Source organism: Rattus norvegicus, chromosome 6, assembly GCF_021556685.1.
Source record: "Rattus norvegicus strain SHRSP/BbbUtx chromosome 6, alternate assembly SHRSP_T2T, whole genome shotgun sequence".
In the NCBI taxonomy this organism is placed as follows: Eukaryota; Metazoa; Chordata; class Mammalia; order Rodentia; family Muridae; genus Rattus; species Rattus norvegicus.
This window is the reverse complement of record NC_141539.1, coordinates 37422296-37443730: the sequence shown is the minus strand read 5'-3', so window position 1 is coordinate 37443730 and position 21435 is coordinate 37422296. Positions and strand designations below refer to the sequence as shown.

The 21435-nt window shown below is 51.9% G+C and overlaps 1 protein-coding gene across 3 annotated transcripts in view; it reads right to left on the bottom strand.

Annotated features, from left to right (window-relative positions):
* The window catches only part of Hs1bp3 (HCLS1 binding protein 3), a 30263-nt gene extending 18919 nt beyond the window's left edge, over nt 1–11344 (bottom strand). For 2 of the 3 annotated variants that reach the window (NM_001398778.1, NM_001398779.1), the window contains exons 1-4: nt 11279–11344; nt 7330–7495; nt 3504–3711; nt 1142–1361 (exon numbers count right to left, since the gene is read on the bottom strand). In NM_001398778.1, coding sequence (NP_001385707.1) covers nt 1142–1361; nt 3504–3711; nt 7330–7495; nt 11279–11310 — 626 coding nt within the window. In that variant the 5' untranslated portion in view covers nt 11311–11344. Of the gene's footprint in view, nt 1–1141; nt 1362–3503; nt 3712–7283; nt 7496–11278 lie in introns of all 3 variants that reach the window. The other variant, XM_087553118.1, reaches the window with a different exon arrangement.
* Between the last annotated feature and the right edge of the window lie 10091 nt (nt 11345–21435).

Here is a 21435-nt window from a genome sequence, read left to right as displayed (position 1 = left end):
TCTGTCCACTTCGTTGGAAGCTCTAGATTCAGGAGGCCTCCCTTGTCTGTACGCTGAGGACGGCGGTACATTCCTAAGACCCACTGTCACAGTGTGGAGGAGGGTGCCCTGGCCCGTGGTGGTCTGATTCTGCTGAAAGGCTATGATGACAGCTAATGTTAACATCTACGCATGCTAGACAGTCTTCCCCGGATTGCTCCCTGTAGTAGGTACTGCCAAGAGCCCATTTACTGAGGAAAACTGAAGAAAGAGGCGGACAGCCAGGGAGCGTTGGCTACCGACAGATGGAGCTGGAATCCAGGTCCCAGCAGTAAGCCCCCCAACTCAGTGCCAATCCAGCACCGTGCTCCACCTTCAACTGATGCTTACAAGGCAAGGAACAGATGAGACGCAGTATGGGGAGTCCGGAGTATCATGCTCGGCACAGAAAATATTAGTTGCTCTTTGCTTGAGCCAAGAAGGAAAATCCCAGTATTCTGGGATGGATGAGTAGCCGATTTCTATTAGCCTTCGCAGCCCGTTGCGTCCACCGGAGTGGCTGTGGCAGGAGATGTCTGGTTCTGCATCACCTCCTCCAGCCGGGGTGCCCTGTCCCCATGGCTGCATGGCCAGCACGGGGAGGTCCTTGCTGTCAGCACTCAGGAGCAGCTAGTTGGCGGGATGCCTCAGAGAGGAGTAAAGCAGAGACAGTAGCTAGCTGGTTTGCCTCTTCATGCCTACTGGGGTGGGGTGAGCGTGTGAAGGGGACACTGTCCCACCACTGCAGGCAGCACCTCTTGGTGCTTATACCCATGTTCACAGAGGCCTCCAACTGTCCTGGAGGGTTTGAAAGAAGTCCTGCCTTACAGATGGTGAGGGGCTCGGGGCAAATAAGTCACGGTGCCACTCTGCAAAAAGAAGGCAGGTCCCAACACCAGGAGGCTGGGTCCAGCAGTCTGCACTACCGAGCTATCATGGGGTTAACTCTGGGGAGTTCACCTCAGAGCGGGGGTATAACTAGGGAGGGGTGGGTGATTCTGAGCCCAGCCACACAGACAGGTGATACTGAGGCAGAACAGAGCAAACTCCCTTGAGCACACCAGGTTAACGTCCCACGGCCTAGACCTTTGAGCAATGACATCAGAAGAAGTGGAGATCCTACCGCATGATGCCCAGGGGATCCAGTATCTCCTCCTCCTCCTCCTCTTCTTCCAAGGACTTCTCAACATTCTTGTTGCTCAGGCCCAATGTGGGTGGCTGCACTTCATCCTGTTGCTCAAAGAAGTCAAAAGCCTCATCACTGTCCCCTGGCCGGCTGGCTGTCTCATCCAAGACAGAGGGATCTCGGGTGGCAAAGCCTGTAGCCCCCGGGGACCTGGTGCCTGTGGAAGAAAAGGAAAATGAGGTTCCTGTCTGCTTTCAAGGCCACATCACCACAGCCGCTCGCCTAAGCCAGGTTGAGGCTGAGGGCTTCCTGTAACTTCCTGGGACCAAATTCTGCTCCAGCCCGAGTGGATAGTCTGGGAGAGCACCAGGTGCTGTGCTATCCCACTCTGTGATGCTGGCACTCAGGGAGCCTGCTGTTGCTTGGCCATGGGGAATGTCAGAAGAAGCCTGAGTGTTTTATAAACTTTTCCCAAGGAGACATGCCCAGATAGGGCACCACCTGCAGAACAAAGGGACGACCCCACCCATGTCTAGCTTAATGTGCTGAGTTTAACTGGGGTTACTTATAGGAGCACAGGCTGCTTATAAGTAGTTACACCATGTAAGAAAAGCCTCTCTCCTAACGACTGCTTGTTAACTGCTTGTCTGTCCATCCATCTGCTTATCCACCCCCACCTCTCAATTATCTGCCTGTCCATCCATCCATCCATCCATCCATCCACCCACCCACCCACCTGTCTAGCTACCTATCTATCCATCAATCTATTTGTCTGTCCTTCCATCTGCCCTGTCTGTCCCCTGGGGAGGGGTGGGGCCTTGTGAGCCCCTCCTACCCCCATGAGGGAAGGTTAATGGACCCAATCCTGTATGGTTCACATACAGGTTAAGTGGTCACAGCTTCTAAGAATTCAAGAGGGCAACAGCTGTGTCATTGTGTCATGCCAGAGGAGAAAGGGCCACAGCCCAGAGGTGAAGTGCACCAGCCATTGTACAATGAGGCTGGGCCAGGACTGTCTCTCAGAACATTTTACAGTAGTAAGTCCGGCAATGAACTCTGATGACCTGAGCATACACACACAACTCCGAGAGCCTGCAGACTCCGGGATGAGTGCAGGGAGCATGTGGAAGATCCCAGAATAGACGTGATCGCCCCAGGACAACTGGGCTTACATCAGCTCGACTCAAAGCATGGTTCAGAGACAGGTGTTTGCGATAAGTTAAGTCCAGAAAGGGGAAGCAAGGCCCAGAAATGTCCACAGAGGCTTTGCATCACCACAGCCTCTGAGCACACAGTCCTGTGAGCGCATCTGTCTGTGAAAGGCTGGAACGACTAGCTAGCTCTCCCCAGAGGACAGTTTGAGAAGCATAGGTTTGGACTATTTATTTGCTTATCCTTAAGCAAGCAGCGACTGGTAAATTACCCTTTAAAACAGTCACCTAAAAAATAAAAATCACTCAGCCAGGTGTGGTGGTGCCTTTAATCCCCAGCATGGGAGGCAGAGGCAGGCAGAACCTTGTGTGTTCAAGGCCAGCATGGTCTATGAAGTGAGTTCTAATATAGGCAGGGCTATCTAAGAAACCCTGTTAGTCAGAGCAAAGGTAATGACTGACCAGAAGATGGAGAAGGTGAGGGGGAGATAGAGGTTCCACCCATAGGTGTGGCCTGGCCTCATTGTTCAGGGCATTGAAGGGCAGATGCTCCCCAAGGGGGACTTAGGTAGACAGGAGAGGGGTGGTCCCTGGATCACTACCCCCTGATAATAGGCTCTGTCTGAAGCACTTCATGTGTGTTAGTTCACACTATCCCCCACAATCTCCATCAGAAAAAAAAATGACTTCTCTTATAGAGAACACCAGTAGAAGAGAGAATGGGGGTGGGGAGCTCCCCGGTGCTACACTGAAGAGCATGAGGTCTTCAGTGTTAGGAATAAGGGTGTCATGTCAGATTACACCCATAGTCTCTATGTGGGCCATGGATTGAGCGAGATGCTCACAAGGGACAGGGCCAGAAGAAGCCCAGTGTTCCCAGGCTGACGAGTCTGGCTGGCAGGAGGAGGAGGAGGGATATATGTACCTGTAAGTATCGAAGTGAAGAGAGATATACAATGAGGATGGCAGGAAGGCCATGGTGAGGCCACTCTGTGAATATACAGCTGGCATCCAGAAGGTTAGTCCCTTGAAGGCTGGGTGCCCTGCTCATCATCCAGCCCAGGGGGTTATTGAGACCCAACGCCCTAAACATCCTTGCTAAAGCTACAGGTCATGGAGGGTGTCAATGGGCCTCCCACTGAGTCACAGGGGTGAGGTGGGTTCTGGGATGCAGAGACCTCATGGACATGGGACAACACCTTGGGTACCTAAGAATTCTAGCAGCTCTGGGCTGCCCGCCAACTGGGCATCCTTGGAGACACAGCGTAGAATCTCATCAAACATGGCTCTCCTTTCCCGGATGTCAGACTCCCCGACAAACAGGACCTTCCTAGGCAGTGGGGGCAGGCTGGCTTCTGGGTAACGACTGTACAGTTTCTGGTAAAACTCCTCGATCTCGCTGTATTTTTTGGAGACCTGGAATGAGAGGAGCATGTGGTTTCCTGAGAGAAGAACCAAGGGTGAGAAGCTTCCTCACCCTGACCAGAGAGGCGCCTGGAGTAGGCCTGACTGCTGGCCCTTTGTATACCTCTAGCCTCAATCTCTGGTCCCCAGGGAAGTCTGAGAGTCTCAAAGGAAGGACGCAATGATGGACTGATCTAAGGTATTTCTGCAGGTTCACGTAAAGGACTTTGACACAGGGACCTGAACCCAGCCTGCAAACGGCCATGACCTCCACCTATTCTGGGCTTTCCAAACCTGAGCACAGTGAGTTTGGCCCCTGGCAGGTGTCAGGCCATCTTGTGACAGCACTGTGTGACCTCTTCCCAGCACAGGACAGGTGGGGCCTGCCCTGACAGGCGGCAGAGGTAAGGTTAGCTGGAGCACAGCGTGCATGGGTCCTGCTGCTGCTACCAAGCGGTCCCAAGTGTCCCTTGAGTCTCTGAAGGTTTACTTGGATTGCTGCTACGAGGGATCACATCTGCCTCTTTACTAAGCTCCCCACCTCCCCACGGCTCAGTGAGCATGGGTTCATATACTATACTCTTGCTATGCGTTTGTTGACACAGGAATCCCCAGCTGGCTCCGGGCCCCCACGCAGGGAGCAGCCATAGCCCCGTGGGTTTGGTGGTGCCATTGCTGGTATCTGTTCAATCCACATGAGCTCAGACAAAAGTCACTTGCCTTATGTCACAGCCTTCACCAACACCCTCGATTTAACCTCAGCCCTCAACTCCTTGATGCTTCCCTGGAGGCCAGGTCCGTCTCCCCAGGAAATGAGTGGCAACGTTGAGGATGAAGGCATGGAGGACCTGCTCCTCCAGGCCTGGCTGCACCACCTTAAGTATGTATGTAGGCTAGTGTGTGGCTGGGCTGCGGGTGTCCCCATCATTTGGGGCTCAGAAAGGCACGGTGGTTAACTGACAGGTAGGGGGCCACATTTCAATAAGCAGCACACCACCCAGTGTTAGGTGTTAGACTCCGGGGATGGTCGTGTAGTGGCGGTGGGGGTGGAACCTCAGAACCCTCCAAGTGGGGATTCCCCTGGGGTAAGAAACTGCTGCCCATAGCTGAGCACAAGAGCCTGGTTCTAGAACCTTCCTGGAAATGAACCCCCAGGGAAAGGGTAAGGAAGATCCCCAGTGCACTAGCTAGTTGCTCAGGCTGGATCAAGCCACTGCGCCTGGCCATGGTGAGGGACGAGCGCCCCCTGCTGGCCTAACTGCACCACGAAGGCTCAGGCCACAGACCCACAAACCAGGCAGTGTGAGGGGCAGGGAGGGAGCTTTAAGCCCAGGTTTCTAGTACCATCCAGGGTTATCAGCTACTTGTGTTCTAGCTAGAATCTCAGGCCACAGCCAGCAAACGTGATAAGGACAACAGGGAGCTGAAATGGAAACACAAAAGTACCCAGTGGCTCTGTGTGGCGGGCAGTGCGGAGCACGGAGCCAACATGAGCTGCCTCTGTCCTCTGATACGTACGTACATACATCATACATACATACATACATACATACATACATACATACATACATGCATACATACATACATACCTCTGCGTGTCTGCCAGACCTCAGGCATAATGCTCCTCCCTGGGGGCTGGCTTACCTCATGGCTAGCAACTAAAAGCTTGCTTTTATTAAAACGTATATATCCTTCTAAGTGATAGACACAAAATGCTTACTAATTCTTTTAGCGAACTTGTCAAAATCTAGGGGGATTACAGACCTGGGAGCATAACTCTGGCCTACACCCCTAGATACCGCCATGTTTGTGGGGGAGCAAATGAGTTGTCCTTTGCCCTCTCAGGTGTGCGCACCCACACTCTGTATGCTTTCCACATTGCATGGGCATCACTGTTTGGGACAAGGCATCACTAATGTGGCATGTGGCAGTGTCACAGATGACCTTTCATTCACGCCACCTGACATCCAGCCTTTTTTTTTTTTTTCCGGAGCTGGGGACCGAACCCAGGGCCTTGCGCTTGCTAGGCAAGCGCTCTACCACTGAGCTAAATCCCCACCCCCCTCCAGCCTTTTGTACAGGATGGAACAGGCTGGGATGGACCCCAAGGATGCTGCTTCTCCTTCAGGCCCCAGAACCACGCCGCGCCCCCTTTTCCCTGCTCCTGAGTCTGAACACACAGGTGTACCTGAGCTCAGGCCAGACCACCAGGAGCTGCCCCTCAGAACAAGATCCACTCTAGAACACAGCAGGCCCAGAACCATGGGCCAGGGACCACCTGGGTTCAATCAAGAGTTGGTCTAAGGTCTAAGGAACAATCAGACGAAACCCGGCACTGTGGGGAGTGATCTGTGAGACATATCTTTTTAGAATTCCGTCCCTTACTGTCACGGAGCTGTACACTCATCGCTCTCCTTTTGTTTGGGCTGCCTGCAGGTGCTGAACCAACGTGCAGCAGGGGCTCCCTTGGGGCACTAAAGGACTCTGGTTCATTTTTCCGTATCCTAAGATCCCAAGACCGGTCCTTCCTGCTCACCAGATCTGCATCCCTTCCATAAGAGACCAAAGGGTAAATAGATGTGTGAACCCATCCTTCCTTTTAGTTGAAATTCTGTTTCCTGAGCTTCCTTTCCTTCAATCACCCAGCCTTCCCTTCTGCCCTGATGGTCGGCCCCACTGTTGTTGGCACTGCTGGTGCTTCCAAGACTTCCTCTCCTCAGCTCTTCTCCTGACTCTCCACCTCTGCTCTCTGGGTAGCTTCACCCACTCCCAGCTCTTAACATGGCCTCTAAGCTGATATCTAGATACCTAGGACTCAGGCCTGGCCCACTCCTATGCTGGACTTCCTGTGTCCACCCAGTGGGTGAACGCTGCACTCTCACACTGGCTCCTTGCCGGTGTGGTTGATCTTGGCCATCTGCACACTGTAAGCCTCTCCTTCTCTCCTTGCCTCTTATCCTATTGTTTGTGCTGGCTCCCAGCATGGAGGACAACTGTTATCCTCAGAGCCGGTGTCTCTTGGTCCTGATACTTTGATGCCATGCTCTAGTTAAAGGCAGACAGGACCATCGCTTCCCTGCTTAAAACTACATGGCCGCAAGTCAAGTCCAGGTACAACCTGAGTCCCGCATGTCATCCCAACCCCCGTGTCCTCCTCTGGGCCAGTCTTCCCTCCTTCCCTGCAGCTTTACATCATCTATTCTTTTGAGACAGGGCTTCTCCATATAGCCCTGGCTGTTCTGAAACTCACTCTGCAGACCAGGCTAGCCCTGAATTCTAAAGACCCGCCTCCCTCTGACTCCCGAGTGTGCCAGCACCATCCAAGCAACACCATCTACTCTTTAAACCATTGTCCTGCCTTTACCTTTTCCAAGAGGGTGCCAGCATCTTCTCTCCAAGGTGTGTTAAGTTGTTCCTTCTACACATTCCCAGGCTCCAACGTGCCTGGGTCACCATCTATGCTGCTTTACAAGTCTGCCTTGCTGTGGTCTCCTCTGGCATTTCTGTTATCCTACAGTCTAGCACTCTAGACCCTGGACGCGTGTTGTATAGAGAAGTGTCAGCACTCTGAGGGGCAGACATACCTGCCTGGGCACCCTCAGAGCATCATGGTTAGGGCTCCCTGCTCACCAAGAACTGGACGACATCCTCGGGCCGGTGCTTGGCTGACTTGAACACAGCCAACCGGGTCACCACCAGGATCTGGTACTCCACATGGCCTGACATCATCTTACCCCGCACCTCCTGGTGCTGTGGTACAGTCAGGTCGAGGCCCGTGTGCGCATTCTGAACTTGCCTGTAAAGCAAAGGAAGGCGGGTCAAGATCAAGTATAAGTAAGCAGGCTTCGCCAATGAGGGGCAGGCAGGAAGGAGGTCAGTGGGACCCGGTCACCAGGTCATTCAGCTGTGTGTTCTTCTCAGTCTGTCCTTACATTCTGAGGGTATGTAGACCAAGAGAGAAGCCTCAGTCTGTGAAGACAGAGCAGGTTGAAGCCTTCTAGGGAATCTGGACAGACGTACTTCCTCAGTTCTGAAGAAGGCAAGGTTCAGTAGAGCAGGCCCAGCCAGGCCCGATGGTCCTGTCTGCCTTTAACCAGAGCGTCTAGTGGCAGCTTGGAATGACATCTAAGGTTGCAAGGAAACAGTGACTTCCTCCTCTGGATACCCTTAAGGAACAGATACCTGTGTCTGAGTATAGTTAGAACATTCTCTCTGGGCTGCAAGGATCTGCTGGCTAGCTTAGTGCTCTCCGAGAGCTGGGAGTGCCTACCAGAGCCCATGTTTTTAATGCAAACACACACACACACACACACACACACACACACACACTCATGCCTGAGAACAAGGCTATCAGGCTGTCACACTGGGACAGCATACTAAAAGCATGAAATATGCAATGTGTGTGTGTATGTGTGTGTGTCCAGCGACTGTACAGACCTGTACTCTCATCCCATGTGAGGTGCATCTGTAAGCATGGATCCCTCTGCAGACTTGAGCTGACTGCCTCTGGAGAAGCATTCCAAAGGCATCCAGAGCAGACACAGGCTGCAAGATGAGACACACTACGCTAGGTCACTTCCTTTTTAAATGTTATGTGTATAGGAGTTTTGTCTGCACGAATATCCATGTACCACATGTATGCAGTCTCCTCAGAGGTCAGAAGAGGGCATTGGATCCCTCAGGGACTGGAGTTACAGACAGCTGTGAGCTGCCATGTGGGTGCTGGGAACTGAACTCAAGCTCTTTGGAAGGACAGCCAGTGAGTGCGCTCAACCACTGAGTCCCGAGCCAGGCCACTTCTTTACCAATGGCCAAGTGACAGTGTTCTCTGTCTGAGGCTGAAGACCGCGTGCTACCATCACAAGGACAAGAAGTAGCATGGGGGGAAGAGGCTCAGGCATGGAGGAAGCAGCTGGCACTCCCAGTAGGTGGGTAAATTACTTCAACTGCTCAGTGCCACCTATAGGAACAGGAAGTAGCTTATGTTTGCTGTCAGAGTTCCAGGGAGCCATCCCAGGCAGCCTTGGCTGGCTGTGAGAGGGAAATGAGGCACCTTTTCTTTGGGATGGTTGGGGCAATGAAGCTGAGGTAGTGGGAAGTGGTAACACGGAAGGCTGCTCACCCTGAACGGCAGAAGATGGGAGAGGACCGTCAAGCCCCACTTGGAACCGCCCATGGAGGTTTCCCACAGACAACCACACCAGGAACTGAACTCATATCCCTGTCCTTAGAGCCTCTGTATCGTTTCTTCCAGCTGAGTGTACTGTGCAAGCAGCTCTCCATGTCACGTGTGGCTCCCCTGCCTTCGTGCCTAGGGCCCAGCTGAGTTTTTTTTTTTCCCGCCCCCCTACCCCCGGAGCTGGGGACCGAACCCAGGGCCTTGCGTTTCCTAGGTAAGCGCTCTACCACTGAGCTAAATCCCCAGCCCCCAGCTGAGTTTTAAAAGCCCTGTTCCTCAGCTCCTCTGCTCCTGTGCCTGGACACAATTATACTTCCTGTCTCTCCTGGATTGGCAAAACTATGCTCCCCTGTCCTTCCCTGAAACTCCTGACTTCTGACTTTTAGGGGAGAGCAGTAAGCCTGGGGTGGTCACTACTCCTTCATCCAGACAAGAAGTGGTCCCTAGACAGTGTGAGCACCACTCTGGAACTTTCAAGAAAGATCCACTTGGGTCACCGAACCGGAAGCCTGAGACCATAAATATCTCAAGCCTTGCAAGCTACCTCATCTCAGTTCAACTAGAGAAGCAGCTACAGCCGACACCCCTGCCCGGTCTGGGTGTGTTCTTGTCCAACTGGAATCACAAAAGCAAGCAGTTGGCAGGATATGGCTCATAGGCACAGCACACTGTGTCCTAAACCAAGCGGTTCCGTCAGGATGTGGCTATAGGTCCCTTATGGATCCTATTAACCCTGTTCCCATGGCTCAGCCCGATCTGGCTCACATTGCCCTCCAGTGACCTCACCCTGACTCAAGGCCTTCCTTGGCATCCCGAGCCCAGGGCGGCCCAATTCCTACCTGTGGTCCAGACTCTTCCCTACAAACCCTCCTGCCTCTTACTTACCCAGCACCTCCACTTGACTGTCAATCGAGTTTTAAAGCAAACCCATCTGAACAAATGCCGAGTTCCCTGCTCCACCAGCTCCCCGACACACTCAGAATGAAACCTCGTGGCCTTTCTTGATGGCAGGTGTCTCCAGGCCACCTCACACTTTCCATGCTCCCTCCACTTGAGCACGCTGGCCTTTGGACTGTGGCTTTTCTGCTGAGCACACACCACAAGATCTCCTTTCTACAGTTCTTTCCACTGGGGGACGTCTTCCCTTGACCATGAGGTATAACACTCACGCGGTCACCTGACCACTCTCCTCATCATTCATGGCATTTACTACCCTGACAAAGCTTGCATTTTCCTACTCCCGACCTGTTCCCACCAATGCCTCACTACTGTATCCTAGAACCTGGACCTGCATCTAGCACAGAAGGAGTCCCTGAGAAAACACCCTCTGGGTGGATGCATGCAGGAAGCCCGGAGCTGCCTAGCAGGAGGACGCTGGAAACACCGTCTGATCCTGGGGGCAGGGCCACCTCTGCTTACTTATGGGGCAGCGCTCCTCAAAGGCACTACTGGAGTGGAGTGGTGGGCAGTGCATGGCTCGTCCGCCCTCACTGTGTCACTCACTCTGCAGCAGCACACTATGCCTGTTAACGCCCGAGGGCATGCTAGCACCAAGGGATGCCAACACTACCCTTCCTAGCACCAAATTCACAGTCGTGGGTGTGCTGGCTGTGGCTCACAGGGACATTTACTGCGCCTGTGCTTCTAGCTATTTAGATGGAGCCTCTTTCTACAGGAAGGGGAACTGAGGCTCAGTGAAAGGGAACAACTCACAGAGCCACAGGGGCATCTCTTTTAATGGGGATGCGCCTTGCGGCCTCACTTACCACACCAAGGGGAGCGAGCCGCTTTCAACATCAGGGCTTATGTACAGAATCATACTTTTCTAAACAGGGAGCTGGGCGTAGAAATGAACGTGTGTTGGGTAAGCATCCGTTTGCCATCTCGGCTACCGTTTGTATGGGTCGGGTGGGGCGGAGTATACGAATTTCTTTGAAGTTCACCATTTCAGAGTTACTTAAAAATCGGGGAAAGAGAGGAAAGAGTAGGACATCCACCCTGCCCCCAAGCCTTCCCCCCCACCCCCTTGCAGCACCAGTCACTTTGGTGCGGGTATCCTCTGCAGGGAACAGCTTGTTTCATTCACCTCGTCCCTGGTGCTTAGCTTCGGGCTGTTCACACAGCTAGCACAGAAACGTTTGGGGGACCGGAAGATATGATCCCGAAGTACGCAGGGACAGGGAGCTGGGCCGCGTCCCAGCCAGAGCTATCCTGACAATCCCAGGACTTCCTGGAGTCTTGGGCGAGTGCTTGATCCTTTAGGGGGCCTCAGTTTCCTCGTCTGTGAAACGGGGACTCTTGACGGCGCACCACCACTCCCGCAGGAGAGTGTGCGGTGCAGCGGGATAAACCGCCAGCTGCTGGGATGTCTGGAAAGTGCGGGATGGGGGTCTGGCTCACCTGGAGGTGACGAGCACCGCCGGGGACTGCATATCGGCTGCGGTCTGGCGGACGGTCACGGGATCTGGCGTCCTGGGCGTCGCTGCGTCCCTGCCCCGCCCCGCTCCGGCGCAGCGCCACCTCCCCAGCCCTTGCCCGCCCCCTGGTGGCAGCAGCTGTGCACATCTCAGTGTCTGTGGTCTCGGAGGGGGCTTGTGCAGCTCAACCCTCCCTAGGTCCCCCCATAGCCACCTCCTAAGCCTGGCACCTCATGCCATTTAATCCTACTACATGCTTAACCTCTAAGGCTACAGGAATCCAGCCGCTAGTTTTCGGGCTTCTCTCCTATGGCTAGCTACAAAAGCACTCTCTCCTCTCCCTGGGGCCATTTTCACTTATGCAGCCAATCATTCAGGCAAAAGGAGTTTTCCCCTTTGGGACTCTGTCCCTTCGGGCTTGGGGGCTGTGCATTGAACACAACAAACCTCAGGCCTCTCTTTGTGGCTCTTCTCCTAAGGTTTCTTGTCCCCTCCATCATCTGCTCACTCGCGGGTCCTCCCCTTCCCTCCATCCCCTCCCTGCGTCCTGTTCCCCCCCCCGCCCCCACCCCAACTCCCCCGCGCCTCTCATACCTGTACTGTTAGCCTGACTTGCTTTTCGTTGAGGCCTTGGACATTTTCCTCTGCATGTCTCTGACTGAATGGATCCACTGGGAATAGACTCACATCTCTATCCCACAATAATGAGAGTGGCAGTACCTGCTGTTGGCTGTCTCCTGCCAGTGGCCCAGGAGACTGGAACCAGAGCCAAGTGACAGGTACAAACTGCTGTCCCTTGCTCTCTCCAGTGATAAGTAGCTACAGGTGCTGGGCCACACCAGAAATACCAAGGGGACATATTATGTTCCCTCCTTTAGTGTGTGTGTGTGTGTGTGTGTGTGTGTGTGTGTGTACGTGCACACACGTGCGTGCCCACCATGGGCATGTATAGAGGTCAGAAGACAGCGCTGTGGAGTCCATTCTCTCCTTTCATCTTTACACGGGTTATGGGGGTTGAAATGTGGAGGTCAGGTTTGCATGACGTTATTTTAACTGTGGAGTCAGGCTCCATGGCCATGCTCTCTCAGGAGGCAGCATCTCAGCCCACTCAAACCCTATGTGCTTCAGTGAAGTAATTCCACAGTTAATTTTAAAAGTTGGAAAAATGACTTCAAACTTTGCCTCTTGAAACATATATATTCATGCACTTTGTTGTCAGTGTTTGGGATTTTTTTTAGAGGCAAGCTAACAATAACGTTTTAAATTATTATTATTATTACCATCACCATCATCATCACCACCACCACCACCATCACCATCATCATCACCACCACCACCACCACCATCATCATCAGTGCGTGTGCGTGTGTGTGTGTGTGTGTGTGTGTGTGTGTGTGTGTGTGTGTGTGTGTGTGTGCAGTTAACCCTGCACTTGTTAGATCAAGGACAACTTTCAGGAGTTGGTTTTCTCCTCCCACCATGGTTCTGGGGTGAAGATAGAAGGCTTGTGTAGAACATGTTTTTACTCACTGAGCCACCTCATAGGCATTAACACAGAGATTTAATGTACCCTCCCTCCTGTCCCATCCTAACCCCTCTCTCCTTCTTCCACCCTTCTCCTCCTCCTCCTCCTCCCTCTCCTCCTCCCTCTCCTCCTCCCTCTACTCCTCCTCCTCCTCCTCCTCCTCCTCCTCCTCCTCCTCCTCCTCCTCCTCTTTTTCCTCCATTGCAGAACGAAGTGGAGTCAGAAAGGGCTTTGTGAAGGAGCCCTTGTTTCTAGAGAAACAAGATTTGGTAAACTAGGAATATCGTGTTGCAGTTCCAGAGACAAGGAAGGCATCAGTAGGGTCTAAGGAGAGGAGGGAAGCAGGAGTCAGGGCATGAAGTCCTCAGTGGGTTTGAACTTAGGACTTTGCGCTGACGTTGGCCAGCAGAGAACTGTGCACAAAGGAACATCCTGGAGACCCAAGATGCACCCAGTGGTGTGGAGATGCATAGACTGTCGAGGAGTCCAGAATGGGGGAAACAGGGAAGGCTGCTGAAGTGCAGGCGTGAGAATGCCAGGAGATGGGGATTTGCGTGAACATGAGCAGACGAGTCAGACGCTGCTGTGTGGCTGAGCTGCAGTTCCCTTAATTTTCTGTGCTTGCCTGCCACACACGAGGGCCTGAGTTTCATGCCAGTACTGTGTAAATCCATGGCCATGAGCCCGGCGGCACTCGGGAGGTCTGAAGGAAGGAGAAGCTGAAGTTCAAGGTTGTCTTCCATTCCACAGCCAGTTTGAGACCAAGTCAGCCTGAGGGCACAGGAGACCTTGTCCTCTCTCTCTCTCTCTCTCTCTCTCTCTCTCTCTCTCTCTCTCTCTGTGTGTGTGTGTGTGTGTGTGTGTGTGTGTGTGTGTGTGTGTGTAGAAATTTAAAAAAGACGCTGCTATGGTTTGGCTCATGTGAGTGGCTAGATGATGGACTCTTTTGTGGCTAGACATTTGGAGGAGCCTGGGGTGGTAAAATGAGTCTGTTTTAGACAAGAAAGGTTTCAGGATGTTGGATAAAGGGTCCGTGAATCTATGCTCAGGACCTGGGGAGGTGAGATTTGGATGTGGGGTCCTAGGTGGAAAGGAGATAGTCTTTCCAGGTGACACCTCCCCCCGTCACTAGAATCCCAAAGGGATATTTTGAGGAGGTCTAGGAAAGTAGAGACCGTAATGGGGACTTGCCATGAGACCCCAGGCTGTTAGCATGACTGTCACCAATATCTTTTGAGCTAATGAGCTGGGCTTTCTGGTGACTTGAGCTTGTCCTGTGCACTACAGGAAATTCAGTGCACCTGGTGCCTGTCAAGAGTACCCCAGGATTCTTGTGGAAGTGACCCGCTTCCTTGATAGCAATCCCATTTTCTGCTTCCATGGGTCCCACAGGCTCCAGTGCATAATTGTGTATAGCACCTGGAATGTTGGGATCTGAATCTGATATTGTGTGCTTCCTGCTGAGGTCCACGGCTAAGGCCGTGGTAACAGAGACCATGCTATGCAAGATTTTCTTCTCTCCCGTCTCAAGCCGAGGAGGACCCTCCATGTGTGCTTCCTTCAGAGGGAGTCAGGCCTCCAGGGTTGTACAGAGAGTGAGGGACACTCAGAGTCTGCAGGGGGATGTCTAAATGCTGACCTAGTATCCTGGCATCCCCTTTGTTTCTAGCGGGATGGGTAGTCTGAGGACCTGCTCATTTTCTCTGTCCATTAACCGATGCTCCAGGAGTCCGTCGGCTCAACTCCAGGTGGTAAAGTGGGAGGGACTCCCACCTTGCTGGTCATCCAGCCAATGTTCACCGACACAGCTCAGGCCTGGGGCTGCAGAAGTTGACTTGGTTTTGTCCAGTGGTGTTCACTGACCACTTGAGGATGCTTGGAGATTTCAATGAGAATGCAGGCTCTGGGGACATGAGGACAACTTGGAGATGGGGAACACGAGTAACCGCTTGGAATAGGGAGCAGTGTACAAAGAACTCTTCCAGGAGGAGTTGGTACCATATCTAAGAAATGAAAAAGTGAATGTTCTTGTTGAGCTTTCTCTGTGAAGAAATGTGTCTAACAGAACCACAGCTGAGAGCGGCCAAAGCAATGGAGTGAGACAAATGCATGGCAGGTGATGGAGGTCGGAAACCACCAGTTGTGCTTTGACTGTCACCTTCCCTTGTGGCTCAAAGGGGCGATGTGGCTTACTTCTGTAATACATATCGAAGCCTCTGCTGCTCTTTCAGAGGACCTGAGTTCTATTCCCAACACTCACAGAAGATAGTCCACAACTGCCTGCAAGTCCAGCTCCAGAGGAATTGATGCTCTCTGAGCTCTTCTGGCTTTAGCAGACAGACAGACAGACAGACAGACACACAGACACACAGACACACACACACAGACACACACATACAGAGAGAGAGAGAGAGAGAGAGTATAGTCACACAAACACAAATAAAAACTAAACTTTTTTTGGCTTTTTGAGACAGTTTTTTTCCCCTGTGTAGCCATGGCTGTCCTAGATCTTGCTTTGTAGACCATACTGGCCTCGAACTCACAGAGAACCTGCCTGTCTCTGCAAAGGGGGGCACCACCATCCCCATCTCTAAAAATAAGTCATAAAAAAAAGTCCTGGGAGGGGTGTTGTATCACCAGGAGAAAACTCCTGTCTTCTTCTACCCAAAAAGAGTCTCAATGTTGGAGACAAAGACAGCCATCTTGTGAGTGTGAGACCCAAACATGAGTTTGGAGCCAACGTGTTCAGGATGGAAGATCCTGAGAGCTGATGGAACATGGTTCCCAAAGCAGAGGAGTCAGATGGTGTGCGTTATATGGAAGAATTCACAATCCTGAGAGGAGAGAGAGAGGTAGGGGAAGGAGGAGGAGGAGGAGGAGGTGGAGGAGGAGGAGGAGGAGGAGGAGGAGGAGGTGGAGGAGGAGGTGGAGGAGGAGAAGGAGGAGGAGGTGGAGGAGGAGGAGGTGGAGGAGGAGGAGGAGGAGGAGGGAAAGGGAGAGGGAAAGGCAGAGAGAAGAGGGAGACTCTGTTTTTAAAAAGCAACAAAGATCACCTTTTATTTAATGGCAGACATGACTGCCAACAATGCAGTAGAGCCCGCAGAACTGTGTTGTTGGGGCACAAGGGTTTGGGAATAGCATCTCAGGGGACACTATGTTGGTATGGTGAGAAACCAAGATATTGCTGTTCCTGGAGATGGAAATGTCGAGTGTGATCTTTTAATTAAAGTCATTTCTGTACTTAGACTATTTTATATGCGTCGCTCAATTTTACAATTAAATTCCAGTTGTGAATATGATGCTTGCTGGTTTCAACGATGTAATGGTACTTAGAGATGAATTCCCTATCCAATCTCTGTCAAGATGCATGCATTCCCATAATATGCTTATTGTGATTACATTTTCTGTAGTCATTTGATTCACCTGAAATTAATGTGGCCTTATATCATAAAAACGAATTTTGTATGTGTGCTGTTCTCTGTGGAACAGCTTCAGGATACCTTCTACAGACAGATTTCCCAGAGGTCATTGCCTCGTGGTCCCAAGACCTAGGTCAGTTTGCCTATTCAGTGGATCTGTTGCAGGAATCAGGAGACTTACTGGGTCCCAGTTAGCTTAAAGTTTCATCTGAGACTGGCACCTACGTTCTAGTGTCGCCATCTAGTTCTCATCTGCAGGCTCAGATCTTCCAGTCCCATCTCCCCAGATCTTAGTTAACGTTGTCCCTGTACTGTTGTGCTTCTCTATTGCTGATTCTAGTTGTGTTACTAGTTTCTACTTGCAACATAGTATCTACTAGTAACATAGTTACTAGTCATGAGGTTTCATGACTAAAAGCAACTATAAGAGGTGCAGTCTTGTTCAGTTTGCTTTCTTACACAATCCAGGAACACCTGTTCAGGAGTAGCAATGCCCACAGTAGCCAGGACCCTCCCATATCAATCATTAACCAAGAAAATGTCCCTCAGACATGCTTGCCAGCCAGTTTCATAGAGGCAACTCCTCCCTTGAGATTCCCCTTCCCAGGTGGCTGTCGTATGTGTCAAGTTAGCAAACACGAGCCAGCGTCATCCCCTTCGTCTTTGTGTATCTAGAACAGAAACCCTGAGTTCTTTGACCACAGTTGGAGGAATGGGTGTTCCAAATTACTGTACAATGGCAGCTTTGGTTCTAAAAGTCCTTTTCTTTTTTTCTTTTTTAAATCTTGGATGCTGTCTTAGTCACTGCTCTATTGTTGTGAAGAGACACCATGACCAAAGCAACCCATAAACTCATATAAAAGAAAGCATATAATTGAGAGCTTGCTTACAGTTTTACAGTTTTAGTCCATTGTCACTGTGGTAGAAAGCAGACATGGCACTGGAGCAGTAGTTGAGAGCTTTACATCCTGATCGGCAGGTAACAGGCAGAGAGAGAGAGAGAGAGAGAGAGAGAGAGAGAGAGAGAGAGAGAGAGAGAGAGAGAGAGAGAGAGAGAGAGAGAGAGAGAGAGAGGAAAAGGGAGGGAGGGAGGGAGGGAGAGAGAGGCACATGGGCTTTTGAAATCTCAAAACCCATCCTCAGTGACACACCTCCTCCAACAAGACCACACCTCTTCCAAGAAGACCACACCTCCTCCAACAAGACCACACCCACTTCCATTTAAAGAGGCAGAGGATGTTAGGCTTTGTTTGGAGAGACAGTGTCTCATCATACAGCCTTGGCTGACTGTAAGGTCAAAATCGCTTTGCTCTCTGAATGCTGGGATTTTGCATAGAGGTCAACTCTGACAAAGTCAAAAAGGAAGTTCCTAGTAATGGTGGTTTGAAGCCAAGTTCCTTTCCCATACTGTAGTGTTTTGTTTTTTTATTTGTTTTAAGTTCACTTGATGTGGTCAGTTTAATAGTCACTGGCTTAAGCAACCAGGTGCTGTTACATATTGTGGCCAGCAGATGGCACTATCCACAAGTCTTCTGCAGTTTGTCCCGAATAGGAGGCACTGAAATGTACCCCGAGGAAGGCCTCTGGGAAAGAAGCTACTCTTCTATCTTCTCCCATTACCTCTCCTCCCCTCCCCCACCGGGTGGTCTGGGCCACAGAGCAGACCACGCCCAGAGGCCTGGGGCCAAGGCTTTTGAGGACCCCAGTGTGAATACCAGAGCCGTTGCTGGGGGCAACCTGTGCAGCCTAGTTATAGGTTAAGCATGGGAAATTCCTGCAGTTTGAATAAGGCTGACCCTGGGCATACACCGATGCTGTGCCAGAACCTTCTGGAATTCTTATTTCTGCTGTTCCAGATCTTTCTGGGAGAGACTCGTGAAGCTTTCCTAGGGGCTGAGTAGAGGAGCTCATGTCATCAGAAGAGAAGGAAGAGGCAAATAGACGTTTCCACAGGTTATGTCTCCGGGATCTAAACTAGTACCCTGCTTCTCCAGACAGAGGACATACTCCTGGTCCCTCTGTCATGGTCCCTCCACCTTTCTTTGCCCCTAGTCTCGCTATAGCAAGCAGAAGGCAAAGCCAGGTAGAGTGAGGGTCTTGCAGCCAGATGTTAAACAGGTGTGGCTTGAATTCAGGTCTCTTGGTTTCTAGAGCATACATTGAGTCTTTTAGGTTTGTGAAGCTGCAAGGACCCAGAGACCTTGACAGTGGCCTCCAGAGGACAGAGAGCTTCCTGTCACTCCTCATTTCATTCACTAGTACCCTGAGCAGAGCAGAACCAGCACACGCTGGACCTCAGTGAAGGGCAAAGGGTCAGCCAGACACAGAGACAGCTGTGGTGCCAAGTTATAGGCTCCATGTCACCACTCTCTGCTGCAGGACTTGGCTTCCTCTCATGGATCATGTGGGCTGTACAGCAGTTCACTTCTAAGGGACCTCTTGTTCCCTTCTCAGGACACATATCTGGGTGTGGCTGGATGACCATTAAGGTCGAGCCACTGGCTACAGGCAGCTTGGGTTTCTTTAAGTTCCAGTACCCAGAATCCATCACAACACCTCTTGTGATAGGATTTAAGACCAGATTTCAAAGAAGCATGATCCTCGGTCATAGCAAACTCCCAACAGTCAGCGCGAGTTTGAAAACCACTTTGAAAGCTTTCATGGGTGCAGTCGACGAGAACTGCCTTCCAGTCCGTCATGGAGAAGGCTGCCTGGGATATGCAAATGCAACTTGAGCCTGGCATGGGAAGTTGGTCTAAACTAAGAAGGTTCTGTGGCTGTAGCAGGGGCTTTGTGCTCACAATAAGCCATAGTTTCTGCAGGGGCGATAGACAGGGAACTTACCCCATGGAGAATACTTGGGGATAAAAATGCAAAACCCTCCCCACCTGACAGTGCTGGGGCTAATCATCAAAGACAGGAAACAAAGGTGAAGACTACTTCCTGTCTTGTTTGTTCCCCACCATCCCTGAACTCCGCCACCTGCCACTGGGATGCTTTTTAGTGAGTAATTCTGGGGCAAAGCCAAGGACAGGCACTAAGCCAGTGGCAGAGCACACCTCCAAAGTCTTCTGGCTGGGACCTCAGCTGCTGAAAGTTCCCTACACCAAAGATGGGCCCTCAAGCATGCCTGGGCTAGATTTGGGATTGTGGATTTAAGAGGGGCCATCTACTCAAAGGAGGGTTTGAGCTACGCACAGCGAAGGGTGAACAGCTGAGGGAATTCTCTGACTTTCTTTTTCTCTGACTTCTGAATTTTCACCCTGGATTGGTACGGGCCTTGGAAGCCCTGGGCAAGGGAGACAGAGACCTGGAGGACAGGTGAACCCTGCTCTTTACTCTCCAGGCTGTTTCCCAAACACAGTGAATTAGTTCCTAGTTCCTGGTGGGGGCAGAAAGGAGAGTCCACTGGGGAGTTCTCTCAACCTTCCCCAGGAACTTAGGGTCACTTTATTTGCTGAGAAGATTCCAGAGAGGGTCATGGAGGACATTAGGAGACCAGAGCCCTTTATAGTCTCACCTCCTTAGGGTAGTGGAAGCCAACATCTGAGCCAGGACACTTTGTTACTCCAGACTGTGCTACTTATTATCACTTGACCCAGGCAAAGTGTTAACATCTTTGTGACTGAACTTTAAAAAGAAAAAAAAAGATAAGCTAATCCCTAACACAGGATGAAGCACTGGGAGAGAGAGAGATGGTACAGGGCATGTAAAGCAATGGGCAGGTGACAAGTGGCAAGTGTCACTTAAGCAGAAGGGAGAGGGAAGGAAACAGGCAGACCTCCAACACCCCCATGCCTTCCTCTTTCGGGTCTCCACTTCAGTGTGGTCTCTGCTGACTAAAAGACCTCTCCCATCAAGGTGCTCAGAACACCCTTGATGGTATGCTAGTAATACACACTTGTGTGTTACTGGCTATTATTTTTTCTGCACACCCTGGCTCTCCATGAGTTTGTCTTGTGTGTTGATGAATTTGTAACACGGGGAAGAGTGTCTAGCAACAAGAAGTTGCTACAAGAAGAAATGAGATGGGTGGATGAATGGGTCTGGACCAAGAAGTACAAAGGACAAGGTCACAGCGTGATTTACTCACAGTAGGTTGTGCTGAACCTCCCGCGCCTTCCTTCTGAGAGAAGGAATGGGGAGGAAAGAATCTGCAGGCTCAGGTGTCTCCCAGGCATAGGCCTGAAGTGGAAGCCTTTTCCGCCCATGCTCACAGGGTGCTATAACCACACCGATAACCACACTGGCATCAGAACACTACTTCGTGGCTCTGCTGCCCAGCCTCTGGGTTTATGACTGCACACGAACATATCAGTAGCCTCCTGCCTTTTGTCCTGCAGACCTCGAAGAAATATGGTGTCCCCGCCCCCCGCCACCGGAGGGCAGATTGAAGGTCACCACTTTGGTTGCACATTCGAACCCTGAAACCTGCTTTGCGTTGAAATCCGCTATTCCCTGTCCGGCTGCCTTCCTAATTCATTAAGCCCTTTAAGATTTCAGCTCCCGCTTTGGCTCAAGATGCCCTCTCAAAGCTTTTGCTTTCCGACAGTCGGTCCTTGACCATCTGTCCCTCCAGCCGCTCATCCTTCGTCACAGATCCTCTCCCTTGCTCTGGCCTCCCACTGTTATCTTCAGAGGGCTGTGGAGGGGAGAGGGTGGCATCCAAATGTGTAGGTAATATCTCAAGTAGCTCCCTAATGAGCGTCCATCGAGGGGGCGCACAGGGAGAAAGCTGGATGGGAGGGGCCCAGGCTTGTCTTGGCCCGGGTCTGGCATCGCTAGCACTCGCAAGATCGCGGGGAGGGCGGTGTTTCTCCGTAGAGGAGTGGGGAGGAGGCTGGGCGGTACGCTCGACGCCCCATCTTCCAGCCAAGGAGATCTCTGAGGTCTTGGGGCGGGGAGGGGGTGTCGCAGTGCCTTAGGGAGGGGAGGCGGGGCACAGCGTTGTGGCGGGAGCCTCGGGCGGATGGCCTTCACTTGGCAAGGACAGGGACCCGGCATTACAACGAGGGGAGGCGGCTCCTACCCTGCATTGCTCGATAGGCCTGAGTTGGGGGGCTCAGCGCTACAGGTCGAGCGTTCAGCAGGGGGCGCTGCTCTGAGCGCGGGGCGGGGGTGGGGTGGGAGAGGAGGGGGGCAGCGGCTTGCTGCGCACACTTCCCCCATTATTAAACACTATGTTCAAAAGGCGTC